The sequence below is a fragment of the Pipistrellus hanaki genome, assembly GCF_964339955.1.
Source record: "Pipistrellus hanaki genome assembly, chromosome: 18".
Taxonomy (NCBI): domain Eukaryota; kingdom Metazoa; phylum Chordata; class Mammalia; order Chiroptera; family Vespertilionidae; genus Pipistrellus; species Pipistrellus hanaki.
The window spans coordinates 4,838,570-4,862,500 of NC_140520.1; the positions used below are offsets into that span (position 1 = coordinate 4,838,570).

At 65.5% G+C, this 23,931-nt stretch overlaps 3 protein-coding genes across 3 annotated transcripts in view; all 3 read right to left on the reverse strand.

Annotated features, from left to right (window-relative positions):
• Positions 1–4,863: 4,863 nt before the first annotated feature.
• CYB561D1 (cytochrome b561 family member D1) lies at positions 4,864–10,853 on the reverse strand. Its single transcript, XM_084866306.1, has 3 exons — positions 10,491–10,853; positions 9,886–9,923; positions 4,864–9,351 (listed from the first exon to the last, which is right to left on the reverse strand). Exons 1-3 carry the CDS (start codon positions 10,636–10,638, stop codon positions 8,845–8,847), a joined length of 693 nt encoding a protein of 230 aa, XP_084722432.1. The 5' UTR covers positions 10,639–10,853; the 3' UTR covers positions 4,864–8,844.
• Positions 10,854–11,946: 1,093 nt separating this feature from the next.
• ATXN7L2 (ataxin 7 like 2) lies at positions 11,947–20,408 on the reverse strand. Its single transcript, XM_084866204.1, has 11 exons — positions 20,222–20,408; positions 18,290–18,355; positions 17,910–18,014; positions 17,277–17,487; positions 16,747–17,033; positions 16,145–16,227; positions 15,536–15,789; positions 14,513–14,711; positions 14,249–14,370; positions 12,996–13,776; positions 11,947–12,095 (listed from the first exon to the last, which is right to left on the reverse strand). Exons 1-11 carry the CDS (start codon positions 20,346–20,348, stop codon positions 12,081–12,083), a joined length of 2,250 nt encoding a protein of 749 aa, XP_084722330.1. The 5' UTR covers positions 20,349–20,408; the 3' UTR covers positions 11,947–12,080.
• Positions 20,409–22,060: 1,652 nt separating this feature from the next.
• Positions 22,061–23,931, reverse strand: part of SYPL2 (synaptophysin like 2) — a 14,817-nt gene continuing 12,946 nt past the window's right edge. Inside the window, 1 exon segment of the mRNA XM_084866287.1 lies at positions 22,061–23,931. This exon segment is cut by the window's right edge and continues 668 nt beyond it. The gene's annotated coding sequence lies outside the window, so the exon portion shown is untranslated.

Sequence of the window (23,931 nt, forward strand, 5' to 3'; positions counted from 1 at the left end):
CATGGCGCCCGGTAACTCCTCCGCGAGGCCTGGAGTTCGGCAGCCCCGGGCCGAGGACCGTGGGAGGAGGGGTGATGAGGAGGGACCGGGTCTCCAGACCCTCAGAACCCTCCCCGGGGTGAGAGGCGGCGGCAGGTGGCACGGGGTGCGCAGCGAGGCCAAGGGCGGACCCGCAGACGCCGGGGGGACCGAGCAGCTGCCAGGTGCCCTCCGGCTCTCAGCGCCCCGGCAGGCGGGCGGGAGGGCCGGTTGTCCGATGAGGTTCTGAGACCCGGGGGGCATTTGGTGCTGGGGCTGGAGGAACCGGGGCTCCCGCTTGCTTCCCGGGAGCCTGGGAAGTCTCACCTCCACCGGCAGCCACCCTCCCTCCCCTCCGGAGCCGCCGGGCGCTGACAGCCTCAGTGAGCAGAGCTCAGAGGAAGCGGGCCTTCGGGGCCTTCTGGCGAGGCCCTGAGGGCGAGGAGGGCGTCTTCAGAGGTCCTGCCCGAGGCGGGAGCGGGAAAGGCCCGCGGCTGTGGTCTCCCTGCTCTGCGGCCGGGTGAGAGCCCGTCAGGTGTGCCTGGCCTCCCCTCACGCTGCACCAGCCTCTCCCGCGGTTTCAGCTGGGAGCCCCGGGGCGGGGACCGGGCGCTCCGCGGACGGGAGCTCCCGAACCCGGGGAGAACGCTGCCAGGTCCGGAGGCACCGGCTGCGAGGCCCCCTCCGCCGCCACCCCCTCCCCACACCGGGCCCGGCCCCAGGAAGCCGGGCTCTCCGGTCTGTCCGTCCGACTGTGTGTGGCCTTTTCCTTCGGGTGTGTTTGGGGGGCTCCTCAGGAGGGGCCGGGGAGGGCCGGGCCGAGGATTCGTTCTCTGTGTTCTCACCTCCGCTTCCTCGCAGCCCCGCGTCCAGCACCCTGTCTCCGCCTCCCCCTCCCCCGCCGTGTACGCCCAGGCTGGCACACCTCGGAGCCTGTGGGCTCTGACAACTAGACAACGACCATTAAACCTGGCTTGAGTCTCACTCTGTGACTGGTTCGTCTCTCTGCCCGGCCTGCGGGTGGGTCCGCTGGGCTCGGAGGGTGCGTCCTGTGCAGGGAGAGGGTGTTTCGGGGCCGGGTCAGGGTGCCCGTAGCATCTGCACCCGGACATCGAGGCAGGCCGGGGCCAGCAGGACCCCGTGAGGAGCCGGAGTGCGGGCTGGGCCGGCCGAGCAGTCCCGGTGACAGCTCCTCCCCGTGCCCGGGCGAGGGGCGTCACGTGGACGGACAGAGGCGTGTGAAGCAGGTTCCAGACTTTCTTCGTGGACATGGACATGGGGAGGTCATGTACCTGTCACAGGTCTGCGGAGTTTCCTCAGCCATTCACTTACTTTTTGATTCACTTATTTGTTAATCCTTCCCCAGGGATGTTTTTTCCAATGATTCTTAGAGAGAGTAGAGGGGCAGTGAGAGGGAGGAGCAGAGAGAGGGAGAGAGACACACGATTGGTTGCCTCCCTCCCTCCCTCGTCCCCACGGGGCTCGGGGATGGAGCCTGCGGCTGAGGGAGGTGCCCCGGACTGGAATCGAACCCGAGACCCTTCAGTCCATGGGCTGACACTCTGATCGCTGAGCCGCCCAGCCTAGGGCTTCAACGATACAAACGTGTGAAACGTTTACTGGCTCACGGGCCCTTCCAGGGGGCTGGTGTGGGCCGGCAGACCATCACCTAGATCAGTGTTTCCCAAACTTCTCTCCTGATGAGAATCACCTGGTGGAGTTGTTAAGATACAGATTCCTGAATCCCAACTAAGAAGCGCTAAACTAGAATTTTTGGGAACTTAAGTATACAATTTTACCAATATACAATTTTACCTATATGTTCCCCAAAATTCTGGTTTAGAGCTTCTTAGTTGGGATTCAGGAATCTGTATTTTAACACCACCACCAGGTGATTCTCAGCACGAGAGAAGTTTGGGAAACACTGACCTCGATCGATTCTCAGAAGAAATGTCACAGGTGCCTTCGCCGGGGAGCGTGGGGTGTCCGCTGGGCAGGGGGCACCTGCGGGCAGAGAGGGCGGCCGGAGCCCCGGGGCGGAGGCTGTCCGCCCGCAGAGCTGGGTTCCGGTCTGGCACACGCCTTCGAAGGGCGGGCGCGGTGGGAAAGCCTGGGCTGGGCCGAGTGAGCCGCTGGGCCGCTCGCTGTCACACCGCTTTATCACTGGTGCGTCTCCACGTTGTGCATGGCGACTGCCTGGTCTGGCTGAAGGTCTGCTCGGCTCCCGGGCAGTTACTGATCCTGGACGGTTCACGGGCACCCCCTCCCCAAGTCCTCTGCACAGACCGGGCCCAGCGAGCTGGCACTGGCTCTGCTGAGCTCTGAGCTGTGTGCCTCCTGCGGCCGCTCTCTCCGCACGTCCGGGAGGGGCCTGTCGTGCTGGGTTCCAGAGGGGAGAGGAAATGGCGGAAGGAAAGAATGACACGAAAGAGAATCCGAGTTGGGAAAACAACCCCGTTTCTTCTGTGGATCAAAGCTTGACCAGAGGGCAGCCCCTTCCTCCGTGTCAGTGAGCAGCACGCCCAGCGAGGAGTGGAGACCCACAGCCACACCCGGCAGGCAGCCAGGAGGTGGCCGCTGTGGACGTCAGAGCCCCCCCCCCCCCCAGCCCATCTTCCTCCCCCGAGCAGCTCTGCTCTGGCTGAGTTTGGTCAGGAGGATGAGGCTGGTAGAAAGCAGGTCTGGGCGGACTTCTGGGGGAGGGGGGCCCCTCTCTTTTTTGGCTTGTGCCCAGCCCTGTCTCTGAGCCTGAGGAGTGTGTGTGTGTATGTGTGTGTGTGTGTTAATATATTTTTATTGATTTCATAGAGGAATGGAGAGGGAGAGAGAAACATCAATGATGAGAGAGAATCATTGATTGGCTGCCTCCTGCACGCCCGACACTGGGAATTGAGCCCGGAACCCGGGCCTGTGCCCTGACCGGGAATCAAACCGTGACCTCCTGGTTCCTAGGTCGATGTTCAACCACTGAGCCACACCGGCTGGGCCTGAGAAGTTTTTGTGTTTTATAAAAATAGATTTTATTGATTTCAGAAAGGATGGGAGAGGGAGAGAGAGACAGAAACATCAGTGATGAGAAAGAACCATCCATCCGCTGCCTCCTGCACGCCCCCCACTGGGGGACGAGCCCACAGCCCGGGGACGCGCCCTTGGCTGGAATCGACCAGCACAGACCTGTTCTCGACCAGCACGTGGACCGCTCAGTCCCAGGCCTACACTCCAGCCGCTGAGCCACACCAGCCTGGGCCTGAGAGATGTGGATGCTCCTTCCTCCATCATCCCACGAAAAGCCTGCAGCTGCGTCTCCGCCGCCTCCCAGCCACGAGCTCCTGGCGAGTGCCAGTCCATCTGCCACGCCCGCAGCCCTTCCCCGGCTCCGTCCAGGCGGCCCCTCGGGGGAGTGGACGAGGCTAAGGCGACAGCCGCGCCTCCCTCGTCCCGGTTTCTCGGCTCCCTCCCTGTCTGCTGTGGTCCTTCTTGGGCGGCTTGTCTTGTCTCCTAGGAAACTGATACCGAGGCTTCCCGTCCCGCCCCCACTGCAGAAAGGCCTGGCCTGAGCGGGAGGCTGAGGGGCTCTCTGGCCTGGCTGGTGCCCGCGGGGCTGAGAGAAGGAGGTGAAAGCAGCCACCACGCAGCTTTCCCTCCTTCGGGCTTATCCAGGGCCGGGTGGACAATGCCAAGTGATAAAGATACTGAGACCTGCCGAGGCCTTCCAGCCAGGGACTGTCCCAGCAGCGTGGGGACCAGGCCTCGGCGAGCCAGGCGCCCCACAGCGCAGGCGCACAGACGGTCAGACGGTGACCCCAGTGTCAGGGTGGCATGTTTGCAGGAGCCCATCGGGGTACCACAGGCGCACCGGTCGGGGGCATGGTATCTGAATGGAACTCTGAGCAGAAGGCCAGGGGTTAATGGCTGAGCCTGGCACAGAACACAGAGACGCCTCCCCAAGCTCCTGGCACAGACCCAGCCCACCAGGGGCAGGGCTGGATTCTCAGCTCCCGATTCCACTGGGGAAGAACCAGGCCAGGCCGCTGACAGGAGGTGATGTGTCTGCTGTAAGCTTAGCCGGGTGCTGGGTGCTAGAGGCGGTTCACTTCAAACCACCCCCAGGGCCCTGTCCCGTGTCTGTCAGCTCCTCGTCTCCCCCCCACCCTCCGGCCATGCCCACAGTGCCCACCCCGTGCCCCATCCCCCGGGCAGAAAGCAGCTCAGATAAAAGAGCGTGGCTGTGGATCCTGCACTGCGGGCGGGCGGGCAGGCTGCTGGCCGCGCTCAGAGGAATGGAATGGCAAGTATCCTTCCCCTGATGTAAAATTTAAACACAGCTGCGTTCCCGTTCCCGGGGTGCGGGTGTGTTTTAATTCCAGTGAAACGGCTCCGAGGAGGAGGGGGCTGTGGCTCCCGGGGTTTGAAACGAGGAGAGAGAAACCTGTGGACAGCCAGGGGCCGTGCCTGCAGCTCTGAGTCTCCAGCGCCTGGTCTGGGGGTCAGGGCGGGGCCGGGGGGGGGGGTAGGGGACACGACGGGCTGGGAGGATAGGGCAGTGCTGTGTCTGTTATTGCTGCTCCTCCCTCCCACCCTGGCCTGTCTGCTCCGGTTCCCCCAGAAGAGCTGCAGTGACAGGAGACCCACCAGCCCCAGGAGCCCCGGCCGGCCCAGGGGAACCGACTCCCGGCTCCTGGTTTCCCATCGGCGCCCGGACTCGGAGCCGCCAGGCGGGCGGCGGGCCGGTGCTGGGTCACAGCCCTGGTGGTGCTCCCCGCAGGAGGGTGAGCGCCGACCTTGCATCCGGGAGGAGACGTCCGTGCGTCTGTGTGCTCCCACGGTGTGTGCTCTGTGTGCTCCCACGGTGTGTGCTCTGTGTGCTCCCACGGTGGCCGGCGGACAGCCCTTCGGAGGCCGGGTCCGAGTGCCATGACCCGGGACGGCTGACTGCCTCCCTCGGCGGGCAGAGCCGGGCCCGGCAGGGAGAGGGGAGGACGGACGCAGAAGCCCCACCAGTTCACACGTGTTTAATGCTTTGAACCTTCAGCGTCTCTTAACACGCACGCCTCCTGCCCTGGCTGCGTGGCCAAGGGAGTGATTAGCACAGGCCACACGCATGTTCCGAGGAAACCAGGGCGGCAGGCGTGTTCGCTCCCGGCCAGCCCACCGCTCACCTCGGACCCATGCACCCTGCCAACCAGACGCGCCCTGGGAGCCTCCTGCTCCCCCACCTGCAGGGCCGCCGGGAAGGCTGAGGTCAGGGCTCAGGACCAGGGCGTCCTCTGAGGCTGGGGACACAGAGGGAAGGGGAGGACTAGCCGGTGAGGGTCAGCAGGCGCACACACCCTACCTCCCGGGGGGGCACGCACGCGGTCCCCGCGTCTGGACCCTGGTCAGGCGAGAGGCCTTACGGCTACTCAGAGGACCTGGGGGTCCTGACTCCGCTCCCTGCTCCTTGGGGACACTGGCCGGAAGCCGGGAAGGGGGCACTGACTGCCGCAGCCTCAGTGCTTGGAGGTCTGGAGCCGAGCGCCCCGCACGCTCAGCTAATGATCACTGTTAACTCGGAACAGATCCCGGCTCGGCTGCCAGCTGGCTCTCCCGCAGGGAGGCTGGGAAACAAGCCCCATGGCAGCCCTGCGGGGGCGGGGGTGGGGAACGAGGAGGAAGGAGAGGAGGAAGGAGGGACAGGCCAGAGGCAGGGCGTGGGGCGGGTGGTCTGCCCGAGAGGGGTGGGGAGAGGAGGCCCGGGCTGGCAGGAGGTGCCGGCCCTCCCATCGCGGATGCAGCTGCAGGGCCCAGAAGGCGAGGCTCCCACCGTTCACGGGCACCCCCACCCGCCCCGCCCCGGAGCGGCTCCGGGGCGGGGGGCCCCGGGAAAGATGGGGGCGGGGGCACCTGAACCCAGAATGGCAATCCATTGAACACAAACACTCCTCTATTTCTAACGTCCTCGAGGCTGAGTTTGAACGTCACCATCGTATTTGGAATCAGGACTTCGTGAGCTGATCGGCAAATCTGTGCAGATGACATGCTTCTTCGCTTCTTTTAAGTTGAGCACCCTGACCTTTTTTTTTAAAGGGTGACCAGGCTTTCCTTAGTCAGGGGCCAAGGAAGAAGGACAGCCACCTGCCTCTCCCCGAGGCCCTGCCTCTTCCCCAGGTGCCGGGCTCGTGCCTGGGTGGGGGATGTGGGAGGTGGGGGCAGAGCCGTGAAGAGGAGGCACACGGGGCGGCAGCCACCGAGCTCCCAGCGGGAGGCTGGGCGCCCGGCACGGAGGGCTGAGGGCTGTCCCGCTGCTGCCCAGGATGTGAGGGCAGGTGGTGGAGGAGGGAGAGAGGCAGAGGGGAGGGGTGGGGAGGGGAGAGGAGAGAAAGGGTGGGGAAGGGAGGGAGGCCCCGCACAAGCTGGCCAGCAGGGAACAAAGGCTCCTCCTGGCGACCTGCTCCCGGCACTGCAGTCCCACCCGCCCCACAGGCCACCTGCGCCTCCTCGCCCGGCCCTGCCCTCCTGGCCTCCGGGCGGGCGGAGAGGCGACAGCTGCGGGCCCTTCTCCGCGCAGAATGTAAGCGACGCCCCCTTCCTCCCGGGCCGGGAATAGACATCAGCTGGCGCGGCCCCCGCAGACTGCCGGCTGGCAGCCGCCCGCCCCGCCCCCGCCCCCCGCCCGGAGCCCCCTGGGAGGAGGGCACCTCAGCAGGCGCCGCTCTCCTTTGGGGGGGGGGCTCTCAGACGAAGCGGGGACCGCACGGCCCTCCCCCCGCTGCAGACGGGACTGACTCCGGCGCTGGCTGTGTGGGAGGAGAGGCCGTGGGGAGCCCGATCGAGGTGACCCCGCCTGCCTAGGTCCGCAGAGCTCCCGGGAGGGGCCCAGCGACCAGGAGGCGCCCGGGGAGCCCCCTCGGGGATGCCTCTGCCCGTGTGGTCCCATCCTGTTCTGCGGAGTCACCCCACGTCCCTGCTTCTGAGCCGCCCAGAGAGGCGGGACCCCCCAATGCTGCCACCTAGGAACACCTCCCCTGGTCCCGGGACCTGGGGCCCCAGCTCCCGCCCCCCAGGCCTCCCGGGCCCCACAAGCGGTTACCACTGGCTCCACACCAGCTCTCCTGGGCCAGCCCTCTGCGCTCAAGCCATGACCTAGCAGTGTTTCCCAAAGTGTGGTACTCGCACCCCCAGGGGTACGGGAAGAGTTTGGTGGGGGTACACGTTGCACCGGAGTTTGGCGGGGATATGCACTGCACCGTGCTTAGCTGCGCCTAATTCTACGTTCTCGTGAGTACGAGGGGCGCTCAGCGTTACGGAAATTACAGAAGGGGTGCACACATGTCAGAGGTTTGGGAAACACTGAACTAGGGAGATCCCCTCTCCCTAAGGGGCCGGATGGCGGTTCGCTGGCCTGGCGCCTGCACCGGAGGGCAGCCTGCGGAGCTGCTTTCCACGCGGAACAAGGGGGTCTCTGCAGGGACCAGGGCCGCCCTCCCGTGCCAGCTGGCACCAGACTCAGCCCTGACCCCCTGCTGGGCCAGAGGGCTGGCAGGAGACGACAGAGAGGAAGACGTGGGCGATGAGGCGGAGGGGCCTCTCCGAGGTCACAGGAGCCCCGCCCCGCACCCCGGCTCCCACCTTGTTCTAAGAGCTTCGGGACAGCTGCCCAGCGCTGGCTGCTAAGGTGCGAAGCTGAGCCCGAGGAGGGCAAAACGCGGGGTGCCCAGGGCAACGTGGCCACCAAGACTGGGCATCCGGGGAGGAGCACAGCCCTGTCCTCAGCCCTCAAGCCCGAGGGGACCCCGTGGCCCAGCAGGAGCCCGAGGCGGGGGTGCAGCAGCGCCTGTCCACTCTCCCACGGCTTTGTGCGATTTGTTTTTATTTTTGGTCACCTTCGCCCGAGGACAGCTTCCCATTGGTTTTTAGAGAGAGAGGAAGGGAGGGGGAGAGACGCACGGAGAGAAACGGCCATGTGAGAGAGACACATTGGCTGGTTGCTTCCCGCACGTGCCCCGCCCAGGGCTGGGGGATCAAGCCTACAACTGAGGTATGTGACCCTGACTGGATTCGAACCCCCGACCCTTCAGTCCACAGGCAGGTGCTCTATCCATTGAGCCACACCGGCCAGGGCTCTCCCGTGGCTTTAAAGTGACGTTAGTGTCTTTGCTGTGTCGGAGTTCCAGAGATCCCCACCCGGGCCCCTTCCCTCCACAGCACCGGACCCCTTGTGCCCGGTCTGGGGTCCAATCGGCAGAGATTCCTGCCAGGCCCCGGGGGCAGGTCTGTCCCTCCGGGGTGGAAAGGGGATCACGGAGGTAAGAATGGCATCCTGAGTCTCCTAAGGGGTCCAGCCCCGGTCCAGCACTGGAGGGGGTGCTGGGTGGTCAGCCTCACCGACCCGGGGTGTCAGAGGCCACTCGGCAACACTCCTCACACAGACACGGACGCCAGCTCCTGAGACACGGGACTTGCATAAGGTCACCCAGCAGAGCCTACGAGGACCTCAGCCCACAGACAAGCCCGTGGGCTCTGTCCGCCCCACCAGGAGCTTCCTCAGGGGCGACTCCAGGGGCCACAGCTGCCTTCCTACCGGCAGGAACCCAACCCTCCAGCAGGCACGCCCCCGCCATCAATCACCACCATCACCACCATCACCACCAGCACCCAGCCCTCCTGGCTCCCGTCCGGCGTGGAGGCTCAGGACCCAGCGCCCCATCACCTGTTACTTGCACCCAGGACGTCTCCCCATTTCGATCCGCCGAGTCCCCCGTCAGCCCAGCCAGAGGTTATAAAAGCCCTACCCTTCAGGGCCACCAGACAGACCCCTGAAGCCCAAGGCCAGGGTGCCGGCCGGAGTCAGAGTATCTCCGTCTTCTTCCTGGGCAGGTAGGAGCTGGAGATCTGGTGCATGATCACCAGGGCGGGGTAGAGGGGCAGCGCCAGGCACAGGTACCAGGCCGCGCCTTTGATCTGGGCCTGGAACCACACCGAGTACATGCCCAGGAGCACCGTCACCGTGGCCATCAGGTAGACCACCAGCCCGCCCGTCAGGTGGTAGAGCTTGAGGCGGGCGACCCTGGAGACTCGGGCGGCCCGGGGGCAGAGCAGGCAGAGCCCGCACAGCGCCTGGCCGCCCGTGGCCAGCAGCGTCAGGGCCCCCGCCCAGCTGTGCCAGGACGCCAGGTGGGGCAGCTCGCTGCGCGTCCGGCTGGCCGCGATGAAGCCCAGGCCCAGGGCCGCGCAGAGGAGGGCCAGGGCCTGCCCTGCCCAGTGCAGTCCGATCCGGGCCTTCCGGGAGCAGCAGGAGAACAGGGAGTGGTCGGGCGAGAAGAGGAGGATGGCCTCGGCCATGCAGATGCAGAACTGCGAACAAGAGAGGGTGGGTGAGCCCGGAGGCCGGCGGGGGCGTCTGAGGACAGGGAGGTGCTCTCTCCTACGTCCAGGCCGGGACATGGGTGGGGGCTGAAGAACTCCCACCGGGACCTCCTGCCCCACGGGCCCACACGGGCCCACACGGCTGGGCACCGTCGGGAGTCCGCACTTGAGCGAAAGTCGCTTGTCATTGGGGCTGACGTGCAAGTCCCCGCTCCCCCCGCCTGCCCTCAGGCAGTGACTCCGGTTTCTGGGCCAATGGAAACAACCAATGTCAAAAAACTTCCTCCTGAATGTGGGGGGAGGAGTGGCTGGATATTCCCGCTCCCACGTCCTCCGCCCAGGCCGCGGTGGAGAAATACCTCCCATGCCTGCCGCCCCCACGGACTACCTGGCCCGGCCCCGCCCTCTCACTCCCACAGGCCGCAGGGAAAGCTGGAGGCGGCGGCTGGGCCCTCTGCGGGCTGGACGTTCCCCCGGGGACGGAGCCAAACCAATCAGCTGCGTAAGGAAGCCCAAACTCACCGCCAAGGCCATGAAAACAGGGTGCCAGGAGAAAAGACCTAGGAGCCAAAGAGAACAGACTGACGCGGGCACCATTGTTTCTGCCCCTGAGGCTGGCCGGAGCCCAGGGCACCTGCCTACGGAGACAGGTCAGGGTGCTGTCCCGCCCTGACCGGGAATCAGGGCACAGTGGAGCAGCCAAGGTGAGAGTGAGCCACCACGAGGCTGAACCCACACCGGTTCCCCTGGCTTCCCACGGGGCACCTCGCAGCTGTCCGCCCAGTGCCCCCCGGACTGGACCCTCCACGAAGGCTCTGCTTATGAGGAACCAGGGAGCTCGCTGCCACCGTTTGCATCTCCTCCCCAGCACCCAGGGCTCTGTCCCACCGGCCACGACTACCCCTCCCCAGTCCATCCCTCCATAGTGGTCCCCACTCCGAGGCCCCTCCCACAGGCAGCCCCTCCAGCATCTCGGCCCCGCCCCCGCCCCGCCCCGCCCACCCGCACTCACTGGTTCCCGGCCCCGCCCATCTCCCGGCCCCGCCCCGCCCCGCCCGCACTCACTGGTTCCCGGCCCCGCCCATCTCACGGCCCCGCCCCGCCCCGCCCCGCCCGCCCGCACTCACTGGTTCCCGGCCGGGACAGCACCGTCAGGAAGATGGTGAAGACCAAAGCCAGCAGGTGCGCCAAGACCCCGCTGCCTCTCCGCAGCCAGCGGGTCAGTCTCGGCTCCCTCGCTGGAGCGGGAACCAAACCCAACTCCAGGCTCTGCATGGCCGGGCCGGACCGGCGCGCAGCTCCCGGCCGCCCGAGCGCGTGTTCCGGGTTTGCGAGCTCCCGGCGCCGCGGCCGCGGGAGGCTCCGCCCCGGACGCCCGGCGGGCGGTGCGGCGGGCGCGCCCACAGCGCCCTCTGGGGGCCGGGGGGAAAGCGAGCCGCACAGAGGACCCCGCGGGCGCAGGGCACTGGACAGCTCCCGGCGCGCGGGGTGTCTAAGCCAGCCTCTCAGGACCTTTGTCTCCAAGGGCCGGTGTCTCCGGTAGCGGCGGGAATTTCACCCAAACCCCAAGTCACAAGTTGGCTACACTGAACCACGAACCTGGAGCCAGTCAACACTGGAACTCCCTGGCTGCCCACCTTCTCCTCCATCCATCCTCCTCTGTCATGTTAAGCCTTACGGTTAAGGGAATAAGATCCCTGCCTGCCTGACGGCGGAGGAGAGGAAAAGGAAAGGACGAGGGGAACACGGTGCCCTGCACCCAAGTGAGCTCAGGCGTGAGGGCCGACAGCCGATGATCCTCGATCTGCACAATCACTGTCCCCAGCGAGGCGAGCGGAACTAGGGCACCCGCAGCGCCAGCCGCCTCCACACCATCTGCTCGGCCCCGGGGAGCCGGGCGATCCTAAGGGACCGGGCCTCCCACACCACGGCAGTCCTGTGATCACACCACTTCCCCGCCTGCCTCCCAGAAAGGTGCGGTTCGGCTGGAGGAGGCGTCCCTGGGAGAGCTATCCCCTTTCCTTCAGGGCAAACCCGATGGCCAGGGAGAGGCCCAGACAGACAGGGACGTTCTGAGAAGTTACCAACTCGATTTGAGCTCCTGCAGTGAAGAGGGGCTGCTGGTCAGAGGCTGGCACGGCTGAAGGAAGGAAGCGGGAATTCGGAGGCGCGATGGAGGCCCAGGCTTGCAGAGAGACCACGAAAGGACCACAGGCCGACCCCACAGACCCTCAGGGCAGTGACCCGAGAGCAGAACCAGAGGTGTGGCTCCTCTCCAACGAGCTCCCTGCCCACCAGGCCTGGTGGCAGCTCTGGGATCAGGGTTCAGGGTTCTGCCGGCTCAGAGCCATGCCTCATCCCCCAGCCTGGAAAGCAGACTCCCCAGGGACGCGCACCCCGGCCATTTCCACATTGTTCCAGGGGACAGAGAGAGGGAGGCTGTCTCTCTGTCACCTCAGCCTCCTGGGGTGGAGCCGGGGACAGGAAGGACACTCGTTTTGTTAGACATTTCCCCCTCCCTTTTCTAGGTTTCTGTTTTTATATCTTTCTTAGCAGCCACAGAACAGGGAGACAGTCTTGAGGTATTTTAAAGAGGTTTTTTTTTTTCTTTTCTTAAAAAAAATAATATAAAGTTATAAAAAGCGGCAGCAGCCGGGGGCCCGGATCTGGAGGGAGGAGGTGCTGGCGGCTCCGTCGCGGCGGCAGGCACTTTCTCGTTAATGGGCTTTTGACTGCAGGGAGACAAGAGGCGAGAGACAGGGTCAGGCTGGGGGCCTCCAGCCCTCCCGCTCGGCCGCCTGCGTGGAGCACAGAGCTGAGGCTTCGCTCCTCCCTCCGGCCCGGTGGGCAGAGCGGGGCCCAGAGGAGGCGGAGAGCCAGCCCGCAGGGCCGGCCTGGAGAGCAGCCACACACACTCGGGCCCCGGGCAGGTGACACACACACACACACACACACACGTACCAGAGGTGTTGGTGTGCATCTGGCCTGTGCCTAAACCCCGAGGCCACCCTCTTCCCATTCCAGTAACTCCCTGCTGGCTGAGAACCTATGGACAGTTCCATGCAACGCCAGGGCTCCATCCACAGAGGAGGGGGGGGGGGCAGAAATAGGAGAGCTGGCTGCTGGCTTCCCCAGAAACCCCGGAACACTTGCCTGGCACCCGAAAACCTGGAAGTGGGTATGTGTGCAAGTGGGCACCCGTGCTCTCTGCCCCTCCATGCTGATGCCCAGAGGCTAAAGCCGTGAGCAAGATGGGCCCAGCACCCCGCTGTGCGGCGCTGAGGCCACAGCTCCAGGCCCAAGCTCAGCCCCGCGCCCAAACCTCTCTCAGAGCTCCTGGAGACAAACGTCCTTTCCTTCGGGGGCAGAGGGAGCTCAGAGAGGGGCCTCTGAGGACAGCCGAAGGGGGTGCGGGAGGGGGAGGCAGAGGCAGCAGCTCCTCGGCCTCGGGGACTGGGCTGAGGCAGGGAGAGGCTCCTGAAGGGAACGCCGGGGTCGCCCAGCAGTGAGCTGATCCCCCTCCCCGCACGCTCACTCGCTCAGCACCGGTCCGTGTCCGGTTCCCGCTGCGCTCTCCGCCCTCCCCCGCACTGCCCCGCGCTGCCCGGCCCTGCGGGGAGCGGGGCGGGTACCTTCAGTGCAGAAACCTTCTCCTCGAAGGCCAGGGCCGGCCCCGGCTTCTTGCGGCGCACGGGGCAGGCCGCGTCGGCGGGGGCGCCCGCCGGGCAGTGCTTGGCCTTCACCGGCCGGCAGTACGTGGCCAGGTTTTTCCGCTTCTTGGCCGCCTCCTCCTCGGAGAGGCAGCCGCCCGGCAGGGCCTTGGCTGGGTGTCCGGCCGGGCCCTGGCTGTCCGGCGTGGGAGGCCGGTGAGGGGAGCCCCGGCCGTCCGGCGGCCCCGCCCGCTTCACCCTCGGCCCCACCGTCCCGTTGAGCCCCGCGCCCAGCGCGGTCTTGGTCTTGGCCGAGAGGCCCCGGCAGCCGGCCGGCTTGCCCTTGCCCGCGGGCTCCAGGACGCAGGTCCGTTTGAAAGTCGTGGGGCCGGGGGACAGCTTCCGCTTCCGGGAGGGCGCAGCCTCCGCCTCGGCCCCGTCCTTGCCTTTGGACGACTTGCTGGCCTTGGTCGGCGGGAGCTTGCTGAAGGACGGCGAGGGCGTGTTGGCAGGCAGCGGCGAGGTGATGGCCTGGCTGCCGCCCGTGCACTCCGCCTGGCTGCAGGCGGCTGCCACGCTGGGGGAGCCGGCAGGGTAGCTGGGGACCAGGCTGTCCTTGGTGAGGGGCGTGGACGCCGGGCAAGCAGGTCTGGGGGGCGGGCCTGGAAGGTGGGGGCAGCTGCCCATAGAGGCGGGGCTCGGGGGAGCCGGGAGGGGGGCGCTGGCCAGGTGGGATGGAGGCTCGGCTGCTGGCGGGATCTTCCTGCAGCAGAAAGAGAAGGAGCACCACGGTCATGTCCAGCAAACCAGAGGGCCTCTCCCAGCACACACCAGCCTCTGCCCCGTCCGCCCGCCCTGCGAGAAACGGCCCAGAGCTCCGGCCGTGCTGCCATCTGCTGGCAGACGCTGGAACTGAGGGTTAGGGAGAAGGCACAGGGATAGACAGCAGGAATGAGCTGGGATAGAGACCCGTTAAGAACATCCTCTTCCATGTTTGAGCGTCCCCTAATCCAAGTCTCCCAAAAGGTGCTAGAAGTATGGCTGAGAGTGAGTCACTCCCAGACCCCCATTCACGCCCTGCGTCAGTCCGGCTCCTGGTTGCCAAGTGCCCCCACCCCTTCCCTGCAGCCGGGTCTTCCTGGCCCGCGGCCAAGCCACATCTATGTGGAGAGCCGGGGCTTCGGAGGCCCAGGCAGGCCGGGGCCTGGGAGGAGGTTCCGAGCCGGGAAACTCACTTCCACATGTGTGAGCTGAGGTGCCGCTCCAGCATGGAGCTCAGCGCCGAGCAGAACCGGTCCAGCCTGCGGCTGAACACGTAGCAGCCCGGACTCACTAGCCGGCTCCCGAAGGTGCAGAACTGGAGACGGAGGGAAGGCACGGATCAGTGGGCCTGAGCTGCAGGGGGCGGGCACCTACCTGCACACACCATCTGACCCCCCTGCGCACGTGGGCAGGGAGGGCTGGGCCACCCCCACCCGGGCCCCGCCCCGGGTCCTTACCGCCTGTGGCCTGGGGGGCCGGGTTGCATAATGGCAGTCAGGGGGGAGGTGGAGGTCATCGGAAGGCCCCTCCTCCTCACTGTCCTCGCTGGAGGCCTGGGCCCCACCCCGGGGCAGGGGGAAGGGGAACAGGCCTGGGTCCCCATCACCACCACAGGGGCCTTCATCGTCCACCTCACTCTCAGAGGAGGCCCGGGACCTGGAAGGGCCAAAGGGGATGTGAGGGCCACGGGACGGCCGGCCGGGGGTCAGGGTGGGGGCATCCCTGAGCCCGCCCAGCTCCACAAGCCAGGGCAGACGCCCTGCGGAGCCGCCAGACAAAGAGGAAGGGAGGAGAGGAAGGGAGGGAACGACAGAGCTCACAGGGCGAGAGGCAGAGATCAGGGGCTGCGGCTCCCGGCTCCCGGGGGATTCTCTCCCCAGCCCTTCACTTCCCAGGCCCTGCCTCCTTGGGGGAAATCTGCTCCAGATTCGCCTCCTCCAGAAAATCTTCTGAGCTTAACTGCACCCAGCTCGGGTCCGCCCCGTCCATTCTCTCAACCCCCTTCTCGCATCACACATTCCTGGGAGCCTGTCTGGGAGCTGAGCCTGCGTCTCGTGTCTGCCCGCGTTACAGGCAGAGAGGCGTGTGTGTCTCCTTCCGCAAGGCGGGCTCTCCCCAGGGTCCGGCGCAGCCTCTGCACACGAAGGGGCCAGCGAATGAATACACAGTAGGACCGCCTCGCCCAGGGCCCTGACCCTTTCAGCTCCCGGACCCTGCCGGCTCCCCCGTTCCGAGTGCTGGCCCGTCGGAAGCAGCTGGGACACCGTTTTCATCCTGGCTGTTGGAACTGGCACGCCGGAGGCAGGGGCACCGGGTGGGGGGAGGCTTGTTAGAAACGGGGAGTCTCCTACTTCCGCACCCACTGGGGCTCCCTCCCCCGCTCTCGGGGCGTGATGAGGTAGGTGCACCTGTCTCCAGGGGTCCCTGGTGGCTCGGGGCCGCGTGTCCCCGGGGGAGGTGCGGTGGGCTCCGGGACGTACCTGGGCAGCGCACAGTAGGGATAGGTCTGCTTGGCACGCGCAGGGAAGGTGCTGCTGGGAGCAACCGCTGCTGCCGCCACCGGGGCTGAGGGCGGGGGCTCCTGGGAGGGGCGCTCGGGAGCCGGCTCCTTGCGCCCTGGGCTCTTCTCCTTCGGGGACTCCCCTTTGCGGGAGCTGGCCTTCAGCTCTGCCACCAGCACGTCGAAGTCCTTGGCCCGGCCCTGGACCTCCCGGCGCTGATGCACCGAGTGGATCTAGAACACAGCAGGATGGAGGGGTGGGGAGGGGGTGTGAGCTGAGCAGGGGTGAGGGGCAGCGGTGTGCTCTGGCCTGGGCAAGCGGAGAGAGAGGGGATGTGAGTGTGCTTGCGGGGCTGTCTGCGTGTCTTCGTTTCACTCCCCCGCGGGCCCGGAACCCTCCTTGGGATCGGGGGCCCTGGAAGCCACCCCCTGCCCGCTGCCCCCACGCCAGGCCCACTGCGGGCGGCCGCCCCTCCCCCTGTCCGGCCTGGGCTTCACCCCCATCCCTGGAGCTGGGTCCATTCCTCTCCCGGCCCGGGGCCCAGGGCTGTGCCGCCCGCCCGCCCTCCCTGGGCGGCGGGAGGGTTACCTTGCAGGTGAGCAGGCGGGTGCAGATCTTTTTGGTCTCCGGGTTTAGGACCCCACACTGCCTGTTGAGGTCGCACTCCTTCCCTGTGGGGAGAGCGGTTTCCGTGAGTCTCCGGGGCACGTCCAGGAGGCCGGAGGCCAGCTGGGCCTCGGCCCAAGAGCCCCCGCCCCCCATCTCCACCCCTCAGTGCAGGACGGCAGCGCCTTGAGAAACACCTCCGGCACCAGCTGCTCTCCGCTGGCCCCGTTCGCAGCCCAGGCCCTCCTTTAGGGGACTCCAAGCCCCAAACAGGGCAGCGCATATCCACACACAGAAGCCCCCACAGACATCCGGGGGGCCAGGGGCCGGCTGTGGAGGTGCCGGTGCCTGGGCTGGGTGGGGACAGGCGGGCAGAGCCCAGGTGAGGAAGAGTCAGTTCCCCAGCGGGCACAGCCTCCTGCAGCCTCGGCCGGGAGACCCGGCTGGAGGGGAGCTTCCCGCAGAGCAGGCAGGTCACACGTGCCCACGTCAGGAGGTGGCGAGGGGTTCGGGCCGCCTGTGACGGCGGGCCCCCTCCTTTCTGCCCCTCCTCCATCAGGACCCCCCAAACCACGGCTACTCACGAGCCACTTTCCGGTGGGTCTTGGGGGGCAGCCTGGCCGCAGCAGGCTCCTTTTCAGGGGGGCTGCCTTCCGCCCGGTGACCGGGGCCCTCGCCGGGGGGCATCCTGCCGCTCTCTCTGCCGGGAGGCTCCTTCGGAGGGGGCGCCGCGGGGGGCTTCCCGGGGGCGTCCTTGGGGAGGCCGCCGGGCGGGCTGAGGAAGGCGGGGGGCGGGGCCACCCTGACGCCGGGGCCGTCGGGCTTGGGGAGGCCAGACATCTTCTCCAGATTCACCACGGGCACGAACAGGCTGCGGGGAGAGGGTGGACGGGACCGGGCTGGGCCTGGGTGCAGGGCATGGGAGGGGGGACCCCTAGTCCCTGGAGCACCCGGGAGGGGCTGCCGATGGAGCTGGCTGCCTCCTGCTGCAAGCGGTGCCCGTCGAGTGCCCCCCTCTCCCGCCCGTGTCCCCCCCTCTCCCCGCTGCCCCCTCTGGCAGCCCCTCCCTCCCCAGACCCGCCAGGGTCTCTGGGCGCCTCCAGCCTCTCCTTACCAGAGGTTGTCCTTCTGGCTCTTCTCAGGAGGTGGGTGGCCACGGCTCCGGGACCCCTGGCCCTTCTCCCTGGAGGAGGTTTTGGTGGAACCTGGGGCCCTACAAGCTGGGCCCTGCCCATTCACTACATGGCATTTCTGAGAGCTGGCGGGGGCTGGAGGTGGGGGTGGGGCCCGGGCGTAAAGCTTGCTGAGGGGCCCATGTCTTCTTTCTGTCACCGGGAGGCGGAGAGAGCAACGGAGGTGAGTAGCCGGCTGCCTCCTTCCCGCCCTGCTCACCCTGCGCACAGACTCGGCTCCGAGAACCCGGAGTTTAGATCCCAAACGGGCCTCCTTCCCCTCGGAACCAGAGCCTCCGGGACTCAAAATTCCAGGGCCCGGCTCCCTGGATGTCTTAGCTCTTCCCCTGAGCTCCACTGGGAAGAACTGTTGGGAGTTTGCTCAAACGCTAACCCCGACCTGCCTCCATCTATGCAGCCACCCCCAGGTCCTCCCTGCCCCCAAGGCCGCCCGCCCTTACACACAGGCCTCCCCGCTGACCCTGTCCTGGGGGGGTCCCTCCTGCCCCCACCCCCACCCCCACCCCTCACCCCCACCCCCACCTCGGCCCGCTGCTCCGCCCCGGGCTCCTCACCGCAGTGCTTCTGGAAGGCCTGAGGCTTCACCACTTGGCTGCAGTGGTTACACACAACCAGGTAGAAGTCGTCGTAGGCGGGGCAGTGCCCGAAGATGGACATGTCTGCAATGACAGGAGCCCTGATCACCCGGCTGGGGACCCCAGGGCTCCCCTGTGAGACCGGGGAGCACTTCCCCTCCCTTCCTGCGGGAGGCTCCCTAAGAACGTGGGCTTTCGGGGGAGTGGGTCTCCTACGACAGGTGCCAGCAGCCAGGCCAATGGGCCGACTCAGACCTGTCAGAGAGAGGATCCCAGACCTGCCCGCCCCCTGCCCCCCCCCACCAAACAGCCACCTCCCGGGAGGTGGGGGAAGAGGGCCACGTGGTCCTGACTCCCACCTTCTTTGATGAGAGTCATGGCATCCAACTTCTTGGTGCTTTTGTTGGTCTCCTCCAGCTCAGCCCCTGGAGGAGAAACGCAGCTCAGAAGGACCACCTCCTCCCCAGAAGCCCATCTACCTCCTACCCGCCCAGGGCCTGCAGACACGGGCCCCTCAGCAAGCTTTAAGCCCACATTCCCTGACCAGATCCTGATGCTCAGCACCGCCTGGGGAACCTTCGGTGGCTCACTCTTCCCCCATCTGCTACTTCCAGAAGGAACTGGTGCCCTTGGGAGGGCCCCTGCCACCTTTCCTAGAGACCCCGAGGGGAGGGTCAGGGTCCACGGACAAGTACTGGGGTGACTGCGAGTCACTATCTTCCCCGCGTAAGTGGGAAACACTTCAGGGGGGAAGGCATTTTACTGAGGGTCCTGGAGTCCCTTCTTGCGACTTGGGTCCTCTCTGCTATGCCATGGCATCCCAAACAGAAACTCTCCCCGGTCCCCATCCCCATGAACTCCATCTTGCTCCACCTGGGTTGCCATGGCATTGTCAGAGTTACACCCCGCTTCCCGGTCCCGCACTGGGAGCACGGCCACAGGGCAGAGCAGCTGCTGTCTCGGGGCCCTCTGGCACCTCCCAAGTCCCCTTGGTTGGTCAGGGGTGCAAGCCCCGTCCTTCTTTAGGGGGGTCTTGGGCAAGGGCTGCCCTGGTACCTCTCACTTTCCGGGCGGATGACAAAAACATCTTAGCTGTGCAAAGCAGCTCCGGCCCCATCCCCCTACCTGACTCCTCTCCCCTCCCTCCACGACGCCCCCTCCCTGTCCCTTGGGAGGGGAAAAAAAAAAAAATCAATTCTGAGGCACCAAACCCGGCTGATTCCATTTCCGGTTCTCGATGCACCCAGACCCTGACAATGGCCCCATCCTCGCCCACCCGGCATGGGACAGTCCGGGTGGCCAGGGCTCCCCGGAGGTCTGTGTGTGACGCCTGCTAACAGACTTGCCCCTTGCGAGGCGGAGAAGACGGGTGACAGTCTTATGTCACCTCCAGATGTGAGGAGTGGCGGGTGAGGAGCAGGGGCCGCTCCCACGCTCCAGTGGGTGAGAACGCAGTGATGGACAGAACTGAGCAGGGAGGGAGTCCAGTCTCGGAGGAGGACAAGTGTCATCAGAGACCGCATGGAGCGGTCCTCCTCCGCTGCCTCTTCTCACTTGCAAACTTCTTCAGGGGCGTGATGCCCGCTGTCACCTCAAAAGGCCGCGAGGCCAGGTGCTCCCTGGGGCCCAGGGCACAAAGATCAAGAGAGGGGGGCGGCCAGCCCCATCGCCAAAGGCACCAGGGGCCTGGAGAAGGTGGGGTTTAGGGAAGAGGCCCAGAAAGGACGCAGGGTTGGAGGCATGGGTGGATGGACAGAAGGAGGGAGGCAGGGAGGATGGATGGATGGATGGATGGACCCGTGAACGAATGCGGAGAAGGCAGGGGTCCAGTAGCATCCAGGCGGCAGGCAAAAGCCGAAAAGGAGCAGGAGGCGTGGGGCAGAAGGCGAAAGAACAAGGGGAAGGGGAGGAGGGCACGGAAGTGGGGTGCGTGGGAAACACGTGGAGGGGACTGTTGCGGATGGGGAAAGCCCGAGGCAGGTGCAGGAGGGGCGGAAAGTGGGGGCAGCAAGCAAGGAGAAAGGGAAAAGCAAGCACACGAGGGGACAGGTATCGGGCACCGGCAGAGGCAGAGGTGGGCAGGGTGGGCTGCGGGCGGAGGCCCGGCGCTAGGACCCGGGGGCGCGGAGGAGGAGGAGCAGGCGGGCACTAGGACCCGGTGGGTCCTTTGTTTGGGGGGCCGGGGAGCCGGACGGCGGCTCCCGTCGGCAGCTCCCCTCAGCTGGCGGGGACCCGGAGGGGGGAGGGGAGACAGGGATGGGGTCCCCGGACTCTAGGGGAGCTTCGCTCACCGTCGGCCGCGGGCAGGTCGGCCCGTTCCACCCACGAGCTCCAGCTCTGTCCCGCGAAGTCATCGAGACTCGGCACCCGCCGCTCCAGAGCGGCCATTGCTGCCGCCGCGCGTTCACGCACCGCCATCACCGCCGCGGACGCGCGCCCGCCCGGCGCCGCCGCCGCGCGGCCCCCTCCCCCGCCCCGCCGCGGGCACGCCTCCCCCCTCCCCGGTCCCAGCTCCCTCTCCGCACAGGCGCCGCGCGGGCCGCCCGCCCCGCGCCCTCGCTGCCTCAGAGCCTTCTGGGAAATGTAGTCCTGCGGGAGGTGCCGCTGCCCACCGAATTTGCAGCGAGAGCTCCTCGGAAATGCACAATGATGGGGGGCGGGAAAGAGACGAAAGCCCTAGGACCTCCTCCCCTGACCCCTGTGCACACATTCTTCCTGCTGCTGCCCCACTCTCTCAAGTTCACCGCACACGCGCCCCAGCTCCCCACCCCCCCACCCCCGAGCCGCACCCCCGCCCCCCGCGGGCTGGCGCCTCTGCTCCGGCAGGCGGCTGCGGAGCAACTCCGCTCCCCTGTAGATCGAGCTGGGTAGGTGCAGGGAGGTGGGCGCTGCGAATCAGAAGGGCAAGGGGAGGGGGGAGCCTGCAGGATGCGCTGAAGGACACAGGGGTTGGCGTGGGGGAGGGTCCTCCTCTGTGGGAACCCCACGCGGCCCCGGTGCGGAGCAGAGGGTTGGATTGTCGAGGTCCGGGCTGGAGCGGACCTGGCGAGCTGACCGAGATCACCTGTCAGGATGACAGAAGGCTGTCTCGGAGCCAGAGCCAGCCCCGGAACCGGGTTTGCAGCTTCTCTGCTGATCGTCTCTCTCTCCTCCTGAGCGATCGATACCCTGGACTGCCTCTTCCCAAACCCCGGCTGGACCCTGACTCCATCCATCACTTTGGCTTCTTTCCCTAAAGAATATTTTTCTCCGCGGGAAGGGCTGCTACCAGAGCCTCGGAAGGGGAGATTTCTCATCAGATCTGTCCTTTCCCTTGCTAAGCCTGGGAAAGACTTTCATTATCCACCTCTTTCTTTTTCTCAGCTGATAACGTTTCTTTCCACCCTCACACAGTCAAGAGACAAAAGCCTGCCCTTCCCCATCACATCAGAAGAAAGATGTGAATTCTCTTATTCCTCCTCCATCCCTCACAGGTCACCCCATAGTCCTGCCTTCCGCTAAGGGGGAATCGCATCGGAGGCAAATAAGTCCAAGACTTCAAGACCTCTCAGATTCCTTCTCACTTTCCCCTCCAGAATGATCTCTGAGGACAGGGAATCTTAGCTGGAGAACCCAAGAGGACCCCTAGGGTGTCCAGGATCCTGGTGAGGTTGAACGTAATATTGTGCCCAGGTGTATTTCTCTAGGGAAGGTAAATGCAGCCTGTGACGGTCAGCGGGGAGAGAGGTGCAAGTGGGTTCAGCAAGAACCTTTCTGGTGAAGAGGGCAAGCATATGGCCCCCCTCGACTCCGGCAGGAAGCTTGTCTGGGTCACAGATGGTAGGAGAACAAATGAAGACGGCATGTGGAGGCCTCTCTCTCTCTCTCTCTCTCTCACACACACACACACACACACACACACACACACACCTTTTGAGTTGTCTCTAAATTTGCTAATGAGCCCCGGTCTCTTTGGACCAATTGATGCCACCAAGAGCGATGTCACCAGGAGCCGCTCTTCAGTCTGCAGATTCTACAGCGTGGGGTGCCGAGGGGAGAGGGGCAGAAGGATGTGTTGGTGGGAATGCAGGTATTTGTCCAAACACGGAAAGCGAGGGGAGGGAGAAGGAGAAAGAATCCTCGGCGGGGCTCCAGGCTCTGCTCCTCCGTGGCAAATGCTGGGAGCACGGTTTATTCCAATGTGTGGTAACAAGCACCAGAAAACAACACACCGTCCTCCTCCTGCCCACGCCGGCGATCCGAGACGGGAAACCTGGGGCCGTGATGGTGAGGAGAGGTCCTGGGTGGGCAGCGGGGGGTCAGGGTTTACTAGGGCAAAGGGCCTGCCTGAGAGCCTCCTGCAGCAGCTGGAGAAACCAGACACCTCCTTCTACCTCTGGCCCCACTAGGCAGCACGGTGCTGCCAGCCCTGGTTGGAGGGGACGTGGATCCTGTGAGGACAGCCCTGCCCTTGGGCACCCGGCCTGGCCCTGCCTTTCCTCTTAGGCGGGGGAGAGAGGCCGTGACCTAAATCAAGGTCTCCTGGCTGACCGGAAGCCAGCCTTTGGAGGGGAAGTGCTGAGCTAGGCGTCCTTGGCAGGAGGGCACCCACCCTTTCCCCGCGGACGGGCCAGCGGCTAACTTCGGCCCCCAAAGGAGAACACTGTATCCATCACATCTTAAGTAAATTAAAAACACGTACACAGAATCCAAACAAAAGTTCCAATAGAAGCTGCTCGCAGACACCCCCACCAGGGGCCGGCTTGAAGAAAATGAGGGTCACCCCTTTGTTCTCTGTGTCTCTGGAGCTGAAGGCAAAACTGTGTCCCTCCTTGTCCTCAAGTGACCATGGGGGGCGGGCAGCTCAGGACAGAGAGAGGTTCAGACTTAGACACACTCTCATCCCCGTAACCTCTCTTCTTTCCTCCAGTCCCTTTCCCCGAATCTAAACACAATGGCCTAAGTCTTATACCCAAGGGCTCTGCGGGATTGGAGGGTATAAATCTACCCCCATCAAGTGGGGGAGGGGGGACTCTGCCCCAGAGAAGAAATGGTTGGCACCCCAGGAATGCGCATGCTCCTGTGAATGGCGTTTCGGGAGCTGAGGAGGTTGGAGGGGTTGGCTCAGTCCTGAGCAGAGACTGGCACAGGGCACATTCGCCTCTGGGATGATAATGGGATAACTGGCACTGGGGTTGGAAAATGGCTGGATACATCCTTCTTCATCCTTCTCTGGGCAACAGCCCTATGGCCAGGGCGGACTGGGAAGGAGCCGGGCGGGGCACAGATGGCCCTTTCCCTGTGGGCACTGGGTCTTAGGCTCTGGGGTTCAGAGAGGAACTGAAGGCGGTACCAGGAAGAGGAGACACACCAAAGACAAATATGGAACTGGGTCCCGAAATGAAGAAGCACCAATAGCATCGGCCTGCCTGGACGGGGTGGGGCGCCTGGGAGAGGTGAGGCGGGAGGGCAAAGGGCGAGGGCACCGTCCATTTGTGAGGTGAGAAGGGGAAGTGTGAAAGGGGGGGCCAAGGAGGAGAGGGGTGGGGCAGAGAATGAAGAAGTGGGCCCATCCATCCATGTCCTGGGTCCGGGGCAATGTGGCCTCATGAATGGTCCTTTGGGCTTTTCCAGAGCCCTTGTCTGGCCCCACAGGAATGAAAGGAAGGCCTGGCCAGGCTTGGGAAAGGACCTTGAATGCCTCAGACCCAGGGGGGTGGGGGATGGGCAAGAGAGGCTGAGGGAAGGGCTGTGTCCCAAGTGTGAGGCCACGCCCAGGAGGGAGGGCAGGGTGGAAGGTGAGGCGCTGAGGGCCAGTGTGAGCTTAGGGGCTGGTAGGAAGAGCCCGGCTTGGAGGGGCGGGAGGGGGGGCTGGGGGAATAGAAGAAACTGACTCCCCGCACGTTTCCTGGCTTTAGTTTCTTGAATTTCAATGCAGTCGCAGTGTGTCTGCTCCCCACTGAGTCTAAGGCATCGGGACCCTCTGAGGCCGTTTGGCTCCCACCCGGCGGGCTCAGTGGGC